Source organism: Watersipora subatra, chromosome 7 (genome assembly GCF_963576615.1).
Source record: "Watersipora subatra chromosome 7, tzWatSuba1.1, whole genome shotgun sequence".
In the NCBI taxonomy this organism is placed as follows: domain Eukaryota; kingdom Metazoa; phylum Bryozoa; class Gymnolaemata; order Cheilostomatida; family Watersiporidae; genus Watersipora; species Watersipora subatra.
Genome location: NC_088714.1, coordinates 29,916,965 through 29,927,051, shown reverse-complemented (window position 1 = coordinate 29,927,051; position 10,087 = coordinate 29,916,965). Strand labels below are relative to the sequence as shown.

At 34.9% G+C, this 10,087-nt stretch overlaps 1 protein-coding gene across 1 annotated transcript; it reads left to right on the top strand.

The window, feature by feature from the left end:
- On the top strand, positions 1–8,816 carry LOC137400649 (cytochrome P450 2B5-like). Its single transcript, XM_068086981.1, has 7 exons — positions 1–153; positions 895–1,119; positions 4,655–4,694; positions 5,917–6,049; positions 6,731–6,845; positions 7,157–7,302; positions 8,612–8,816. The coding sequence occupies exons 1-7, from the start codon at positions 1–3 to the stop codon at positions 8,814–8,816; spliced, it is 1,017 nt and encodes a 338-aa protein (XP_067943082.1).
- Positions 8,817–10,087: the final 1,271 nt, after the last annotated feature.

Below are 10,087 nucleotides of genomic sequence, written 5' to 3'. Positions count from 1 at the left end.
ATGAAAGCCTATGGACCAGGCATTGCAGATCTGGAATATGTCATGCAAGAAACAATAAAAGATATGATTGATGACATTCACCAAAAAGATAGTCATGTGATAGATGCGGCAGAGCTGAGCACAGGCTATGTGTGTTGTGTTATTGCTTCTATGGTGAGTAAGGACTGTTCTCCGGTACCATGTATCAATACAGTGCGAGGTCAGAGTTGAGATGGTATCAAAATGTTAATCTTTGATTATTAGCCCTAAATGCACCAACCTTACTAAAAGTGGAACCAGGTGAGTATTGGAAAACAAGTTGTTTTCAGAAAAGAAAGCAAAGCAATATCTAAACATAGTCAAAAGTTTAAAATTAAAATTATTTTCAAGGTGCTCAGAAGTTGAACTTCTTTATTTCATATCATATATGGTATACATACATGTATATCATTTCGTTATGATAAACATCTTTTATTACTCTGTGGCACCAACATATTATATCCAACATATTGTATCCACCATCGTATGTTTCAGCTCATGAAATTTGTGTTACTACAACCTTCAATTCACTATCCCAACTCATCTACCATACTTTAATCTACAATAGATTACCAACCTTAAAGCACGTTTGTTCAACTCACTCAATAATTCCTGATTTCTGTCTTTCCTTTTTTCCTTTAACATGTAACAAAAAAACATCATTTTGTTGATGTTACTAACTCAAATAAAAAAATTATGGTATAACTTTTATTATTTGTGTTCACAGTTTTTTACTTTAGTTGAATTCCTCAACCTTTTGTTTGTCATGATTAACAAAGAACCTTGAGTTGTCTGCTCATTGCTACTTTCTGTTTGAGAACCTCATTTTGCTTTTCACGATCCTTTAGCCAGCTGTAAAGTGAAATTTTAATTCAGATGTTTGGTGAGAAATATTCCTACGACGATGAAGTCTGCCAAAAGATTAATGAAATGAGTGAGAGACTAGTCGAAGGAACAGTTCCCTTGTCGAGTGGGGCGGTCCTGGATGCCCTCCCGTTTCTCTTTCATTTCAAGTTCTTGTTTCGAGACACCCATAGAAAGCTGGAAGTAGCGAGGGGAGTCGTTAATGACTTCATAAAAACACGAATAGATGAAGCAAAGGTGAATGTTTATAAATATAAATGTTTCACTGAGCCATTAAGCATAAAGCATTTACTTATATATAGATTTAATTACACTTTTAAACTATGTTAAACTGTTAAACTTTGCGTTAAATTTATGTTAAATATAAAGTTACATGTAACTACATGTATGTTAACTTTAACACAGCTAAACTTTATTTTGATCTGAGAGTAAATAAACAATAGTCAAGTATCAAAATTTACAGAATGTAATGAAAATATGAAGCTTTCATTGGTTCAACTTATTAGAGCGTGAATTATTTGAAGTTCAATTCCTTCTGGCTTCAGCAAACCAAATCATTTTGGAGCAAGTCAACTAGCCTTTTTACATGAATAGGTGAGCTCTGAACTCTGAACTCTGAACTCGGTGGCTGTTGGCTATTCTCTTTAATCATCGACAAAAATTCCGACATTTTTAATGGAATCTCTGACTTATCAACCAAAAAATCTCAATAACCTTAGCACAAAAGGTCAAAAGGTCAAAAGGTCTTTCAGCATACAAACACATGAGCTGCAGAAGTTGTTTTATTTTATTATTATTATTATTATTATTATTATGTCTTAGCAAGAGTACCCAGTGTTTCCTAGGAATAAACTCAATAACTGTCTTAATTTCTTTTAACCATATTCATTTTGTAAAACAGAGTGTTAATTTTAATAATGCTACACATTCTGTCATAATGGCAGTGCAAAGTAAATATGTAAGAAGAGATGGTATGTTTTTGATATTCACAATTTGTGAAAAAGGAAGATGTATATGCATGTACATGTATATGAAGTAGATGTAAGCTAATACATTAACCATTATACTTCAACTTTGAATAAAAAGATTTGTAATAGCGAGAAAATTGGTTTTATAATCACCGATTATTCGTTTCTCATGATGAGATGCTTTTAAAGAACTTTATGGTGAGCAATGTTTTTGGTTTTAACATTTCAAAGCCCATACATGCAGGTGTTGTAGACCTCCAACCTTTCAAAGCCCATACATGCAGGTGTTGTAGACCTCCAACCTTTCAAAGCCCATACATGCAGGTGTTGTAGACCTCCAACCTTTCAAAGCCCATACATGCAGGTGTTGTAGACCTCCAACCTTTCAAAGCCCATACATGCAGGTGTTGTAGACCTCCAACCTTTCAAAGCCCATACATGCAGGTGTTGTAGACCTCCAACCTTTGAACACCCAACATAAATAACACAAATGCCATGCAATAATTTCACCATATCGTTCAAGTGTATTTTTTTCCTTTGTGCTTCAAGCGTTTGTATCCTTTAGTCATTTGACCAGAAATTATTGACTTTCTTGTTTTTCTTATTCTGCAATTATTTTGATGTTTTATTAACAGTTTCTTTCTGTCTCTGTTGAGTTGCTCTTATTCTTTGTTGTTCAAGACTTTCAAGAAACTCTTCCATAGATTTATTTTGACATGCTTAAGCAGCATTATAAAGCACTTTTTTGAACTGTTTCACTCGACACTGTAGTGCAATTCGAATTCTTTCAGTATTATACATGTACTTGTTGGCAATTTCTTCTGCAGTTTTATTTGGAAAAACTTGTAAACTTTGTTCTTTAACTTTTGCCACTGTCTGTTCTAGAGTTTCCTTCTGTCAAAATCTTGAAGTCTTATAGTTCTTTCTTTATGTTCTTCAAATCTCTTAAGTTTATGTTCTGGTGATTTAAATTTTCTCTGCTACTTCTTTCTGTGTGTTTCATATAATTTTGTAGATGTGGTTTTCTTCTTTAAAGGCATCATGTTTCTGGATTTATTAAGGGAGCAAATTTACTTTCATAAAATCTTTTTTGACTTTCTTTAATTCAAAAACTTATGTTTTAATGGAAGTAAATAAACATTGAATAAAACTTTCTTTTTTGTAATGAAAGTAAATTGGACCTTTTATGTGGTTTCACATTGACATTAATAATGCTTTTGAAAACGGACAGCTTGTGTATCCTGAAGGTTCGTTTATAACTATGATAAAAACAGGTACTTAACTCTTTTATAACCTTTGTATATTACAAGGTCAAACTTGCGTAACTCGCGCTCATATATGAAATATTGCACATTATTTTGAACTGTTGTTCTATTTTTGCACATAATAAAACATGCTTGCAGAAATTGATTAGAAAATTTATTGAAATCCAAACTTAAAATAGAAGCACATTGATTTTAGTAATTTTCAAGCTAATTCACTACTTTGGCTCTAGTAATCGGCCTTCAAGGCTGCCATTGACCTTAGCAAACCTCTCTGTTAAGTTCCTATTCTCTCAAGGATCTTACATGCCAATTTTCAGCTCTCTAACTCCAAGTGTCTCAATTTCCATAAGAGACAAACTTACAAATATACAAACTCAAAAGCTCCAAAAATGTATATAAATTACTTCCTTTGACCAATCAGAAAAAAATTGGCATATTGACTGGCTTGTTTACATAAAAGAGCATAGGCAAGAAACTGTTCTTAAAAGGTACATTTGATAAAAAAAACTCTTAAATTTAACAGTAAAAATATTTTTTCTCACAGAATGAAATTAGTCTTGCATTATAATAAATGGCGTCTGAGTGTTTTTAACTGTTTTCATGGTTTGAGGAAGTGTTCATGTATCTCCATATAAATTGTTAAATTTAATGGTCATCTGTATATGGCTAGTTATTAGCCCTTTATCAATACTTTATCAATACTTTATCAATACTTTATCAATACTTTATCAACACTTCATCAACACTTCATCAACACTTCATCAACACTTCATCAACACTTTATCAACACTTCATCAACACTTCATCAACACTTCATCAACACTTCATCAACACTTCATCAACACTTCATCAACACTTCATCAACACTTCATCAACACTTCATCAACACTTCATCAACACTTCATCAACACTTCATCAACACTTCATCAACACTTCATCAACACTTCATCAACACTTCATCAACACTTTATCAACACTTCATCAACACCTCATCAACACTTCATCAATACTTTATCAACACTTCATCAACACTTCATCAACACTTCATCAACACTTCATCAACACTTCATCAACACTTCATCAACACTTCATCAACTCTTCATCAACACTTCATCAACACTTCATCAACACTTCATCAACACTTCATCAACACTTCATCAACACTTCATCAACACTTCATCAACACTTCATCAACACTTCATCAACTCTTCATCAACACTTCATCAACACTTCATCAACACTTCATCAACACTTCATCAACACTTCATCAACACTTCATCAACACTTCATCAATCCTTTATCAACACTTTATAAACACTTTATCAACACTTTATCAACACTTTATCAACAATTTATTAATACTTTACCAATACTTTATCGATACATCAACTTGTAGGCTTCATTTGATGCCAGCAACAAGCGAGGATGTTTGGACTAATTTATTGAAATCCAACAAGAAGAGCTAGATAAAGATGGTAAACCTTTGCTAGATGATGAGGATATGAAGGGTCTAATGCTCAACTTTGTTTCTGCTGGTAGGTAGTAATTTGTCTCAACAGGTTCACGATACAAGCTTTAGGTAATAACCTTATGCAGGTAGGTAATAACAGCTCTCTGCCTCTAAAGACTAGAACCTTAGGCAGGGATAACTTTTCACAAATACATACTAACAACCTTAGCTAAAAGTTTTTCCAACTAGTAGTCAGTATCAATAACTTCTTGGCAGTAAGTATGAAGAATATCAGCCGTGAAGATAAATAACATTTCACATGCTATTTCTTGTGCTATTTCACGTGCTGTTTCATGTGTGTTTCTTCACATTTCACATGATATGTTGCACTAGTAGTCAGTCATGTGCACCATGAGAGATCATCAGGTGTAATAAGTATGTGCATAATTACTCTGCAAGGCAACAAGTGGTTAAGTGGCGCAGATGGTGGCATGCTTGATGGAGAAACTGAATATCTGGTCTCTGATTCCCTTTTTTTCCTGACGCTTTTAGCATGGCTTTGGACAGACAGACACGGCTCTTATTATAGTAAAAATTACTGACACATACCTTTTGCCATCTTTAAAAATAATTGCAGAGCTATTCATATAGTTCAGCAAAATAAAATCATGCAGAACAATATCTAGATGTCAGTTAACAACGTGGCTTATCAATTATAACGTCCGCAGTTAATCACTTTAGTTCAAAAGGATAAACACCGGAAATATTAAAAGCATTGAACACACAGGGTTGGTAATTAAGGGTGATTTAATCCCCATCGTCAAATCACTAATGGTATCTGGCCAAATGCACTACACACCGAAACAAATTTTTGTGCCCATTCCAGTCCAAATGCAGTGATTCTTCGAGCATTGACAGACAATAAAATTGGTGAGCAACAGACAGAAAAACGTCACAGATTCACTTACAGTTACCGTAGCACTGTAATCTCATCAGGAGTTTTCTCCTCTTTTATTACAATATCTCTGTTAACAGCTCTCATGTAATTGCTCCCTCTGCGAGCAACATGGATAAAAGGCCAAAAGAATTTTTTTATTCATCCCACTTTTTGAAGTTATAAGATTCGTGCCCTACACTGTGAGAGTAAGTCGCTGTCATATTGCTGTTTTCATTACCATGGCTCAGAGGTGACAGATTAATAGTGCTAGATTAACGCTGTCATTCAGATATTGTAAACAGAATAGACTGTCAGCAAACCCTTTCATTCAATGATATGCAACAGCTCCATGTCCATAAAATGCATTATTTTATAACAGGGCATTTTCATCAGTGTTAAACTTCTAATTCTCAGGTTTGGAGACGAGTGGGCGGAGCTTACGTCAAATTTTTTTGGACCTTCTGCATGATCCAACATTACAAAAAAGGTTACAAGCGGAGATTGACAGCCAGTTTGAACTAACTCACACAATCACTCTCAAGGACAAGTAAGGGTCAACTTTAGAGCATTTTTAACTTTTATGTGTTAGCTGAATGTCACAGTGTTGTCTTTGGATGTCAATCCAAGGCAATGTGCTTTATCCAGGAACAGTTCTTCCTTTGCTTGACAAAAGAGAATTGTCTTTCCTTTTTGACAGAAAATCAGCTTAATACAATTTATTCTTCTGTTTATAAAAACGATACAGTAAAATATGAATACGAATATTTTGGTTTTTTGGTGTTTTTCACAAAATTGCCAAATCTTTTTTGTAAGATGATGATGATAATTTTTATAAAATTTGAGTGGCCCCCGTGGCCAAAATATGTACAGTTGATCGGTATTTTGAAAAATGAAAAAATTGTTAGTACTCTATGATTAGGCGGACACCGAAATGCTTAAAGGCAGAGCTATATAAATGCAGAGCTATATACAGCAGGCAGACGCAGAGCTGCATAGACACAGAACTGCGTAGACGCAGAGCTGCATAGACGCAGAGCTGCATAGACGCAGAGCAGCATTGACGCAGAACTGCATAGACACGGAGCAACATAGACCCAAAGCTACATAAACACAAAGTTATATAGAAACAGTGATACATAGGCATAGAGCTGCATGTAGCTTACCAAAACATTGTGAATATTAATACCGCATTCATAATGACAGCAAGCACTGCCATTTGATCTTTCAGAGACAAGCTGCCACAGGTGGAGTCATATGTTCTTGAACACTTCAGATACTTGACTCAGCTGCCATTTCTGGTTCCACACATGACCATACGAGATACCGCAGTGTCAGGATATAAGGTTACTTCAATATATGGCTTATGCCATTACTGGTAGATATCACAGGTTATATTTTAGCCGAAGTGATCAAATATATTAGTTTCATGGTTGTAAAACCTCTAAGACGTACTTGAGCTAGAGAAATAACTGAAGTTTAACATTTGCACCAGCACTGATGTCTATTGTATAATCTTACTTCTACTGCTAGAGCTTTTTTTGAAATTTCTGCTAAAATTTTCCATTTTACATTGTTAAACTTGAGGTTTCCACATGTCCGTGTCTGTTCTTATGTGTTGGCTAACCTCTAAGTGTGATGATATATGTTCGTACAGGTTCCAGCCAATACTTTTGTTCTGATGAATTCCTACTATATAGCTCACAATCCTGAGGCTTATGAGGATCCTTTTACTGTCAAACCTGACAGGTTTCTAGATGCAACTGGGCAATTGGTGGATCGCGACCATCCTTTGCGACAAAAGTTAGTGCTTACCTACATTTGTCCATCTCCCTATTTTATGTTACTAGCCGAATGCCCAGCAATGCCCGGGTATAAAAATCAGTTTATAAACAGTGACAGGTAATGTAGTCACTTGCCATTAGCCTGGCACATTGCCAATGACTAATTTGGATGCGGAACTATCCATATAGCTAAACTCGCTAATAAGAGCCAAGAAAGCAAGTTTTAGTGCAGTGCATGTTCTAGCCGATATAGCGGCTCATAAGGTCTAATAAATAATGTAGCTTAGTTGGTAAGATTATCGCCTGAGGAATGGGCAGTTTCTTGATCAAATCCATCACGAAGCAGATTTTTCAATCCTGAATTTTAATGAATTTAAGAATAAAACTCCAGCCTATGGTACACAGCGTACATGACAGTGAGTCTATACTCTACAGTGTATTTGCACACATCTCGGTGAATGTGTACACCAGAGTGAGAGTACAAACTACAGTAACTGTATAGATTACAGTAAGTGTTCGGACTACGGTAAGTGTACAGCCTTTGGTAAGTGTGCAAACATCAATGAACTCCTCCCATAAATAGAATAAGGTTAAAGATCATACAAAGAATTTTCATTACACCACCGCTGATAGCAGTAAAATTAAACTTAAGATGCCCGTCACCAGCAGACAGAAAGTCGAGTGTTATCATCCCTGCTATTACTGTTTGCAGTTATCACCACTGCTATTACTGCTTGCAGTTATCACCCCTGCTATTACTGCTTGCAGTTATCATCCCTGCTATTACTGTTTGCAGTCATCACCCCTGCTATTACTGCTTGCAGTCATCCCCCCTGCTATTACTGCTTGCAGTCATCCCCCCTGCTATTACTGCTTGCAGTTATCACCCCTGCTATTACTACTTGCAGTTATCACCCCTGCTATTACTGCTTGCAGTTATCACCCCTGCTATTACTACTTGCGCTTATCCCCCTTGCTATTATTGCTTACAGTTATCACCCCTGCTAATACTGCTTGCAGTTATCACCCCTGCTAATACTGCTTGCAGTTATCACCACTGCTATTACTGCTTGCAGTTATCACCCCTGCTATTACTACTTGCAGTTATCACTACTGCTATTACTACTTGCAGTTATCACCACTGCTATTACTGCTTGCAGTTATCACCCCTGCTATTACTACTTGCAGTTATCACCCCTGCTATTACTACTTGCAGTTATCACCACTGCTATTACTACTTGCAGTTATCACCACTGCTATTATTGCTTGCAGTTATCACCCCTGCTATTACTACTTACAGTTATCACCCTTGCTATTACTGCTTGCAGCTTCTTAGGTTTCGGATCTGGAAGAAGAGGTTGTCCAGGTGAAGTGTTGGCTAAGTCAAGGATATTTCTCTTTTTGGCCAATATTCTACAGAACTTTACGGTAAAGTTGGCTGGTGAACTACCAAGTCGGGATGTTAGAAAGTACCCGATGTCACTCCTTCTGACACCACCGTCTGTGAAAGTCCAATTTATTCGGCGACAATAATGACTCATTCTGATGTAAATGTTATACTTGGCAGCAGAACTGCGTGAAATATGGAACTGATTGTTTGCAGTATTAGTATATGGTAAACATTAATGCAGATAAAAGATTCTAATATGTTCAAATAAAAGAATTACTCACTGCCATTTACTCACCTTTATATAATTTCAAAACTTTGTGCCATTTCTCATCAGATGACATTGAAAGGGTTCACTATCTCTCATGAGATAGATGTATACAAGGAATAAAAGTAGTGCAAATGAGGTGGTAGCTTGACATTTTTCAAATTTCATTTCAAATAATACAGTACAATAAGTTGCAGACGAAATTTGAGAAAAACTGTCTATATCTTTTTATGTTATCTCAATGGCTTTCAAAATGCTACTGACAGCTCAATATTCAATAGTCAATATTCAATGATCAATATTCGATCGTCAATATTCAATTGTCAATATTTGATCGTCAATATTCGATAGCCAATAATCAATATTCAATACTCAATATTCAACACTCAGTACTCAATAAAGCTTTCATAGAAATACTTAAGCTCCAACATTGTTATTTGTATCTAGTATATTTATACCAAACAACATTTTAAAGATTCTAATATAATTATCTTATATTAACCTGTAGTTTAAAGAACAACTAGGATTACTTTTACTTGTCTAAAACACATTATTAGATATTCTTCAATAACTGCATACATGAGATTCGTTCTCGATATTACATTTTTAGTATTGATCATATCTCTGGAACTTGAGCAGGGATTTATTAACCATTCAGCATAGTAAAATTTGATCATTCAAATTTTACCATGCTGAATGTTACCATAATTTTATTCTACATGTCAAATGTCAGCTGAAGCCTGTGATCTACAAATAAACCTATAGACTTAAAATTTTTATTTTTAAATCTATTCATATAATGAGGTATTCTGATAACTTTGTTTACATACTAACCATATCTATGAATACTGTATTTATTTTGTTTAGCAGGTATGGACAAACTGATATTATAATTGAACACTATCTAAATAAAACTAGAGTATCTTTGACTTCTGTTTATGCAGTAAAATATTTTCTAGTTGAATAACGCCAGTTTATAGAAACTGAGTGTATGCATTATAAAACGAATACAGCAGTCTAATATAGCCTGTATAGTTGTATATCAGAGGTTTATGTTGGTATTTTGTAGGTAGTTGTAAATTATTGTAAAAGCTATAGGTAACAGATGAAAAGAAGTTCTAACCAAACTCACCTGATATCATCTTAAAA

Bases quoted from the DNA above. Each gene is read 5' to 3' on its own strand.
- LOC137400649 (XM_068086981.1), top strand. From the start codon at position 1: ATGAAAGCCTATGGACCAGGCATTGCAGATCTGGAATATGTCATGCAA. The intron at 154-894 runs GTGAGTAAGGAC...ATTTTAATTCAG, and splicing joins GTTGTGTTATTGCTTCTATG to ATGTTTGGTGAGAAATATTC. The intron at 7,303-8,611 runs GTTAGTGCTTAC...TACTGCTTGCAG, and splicing joins GACCATCCTTTGCGACAAAA to CTTCTTAGGTTTCGGATCTG.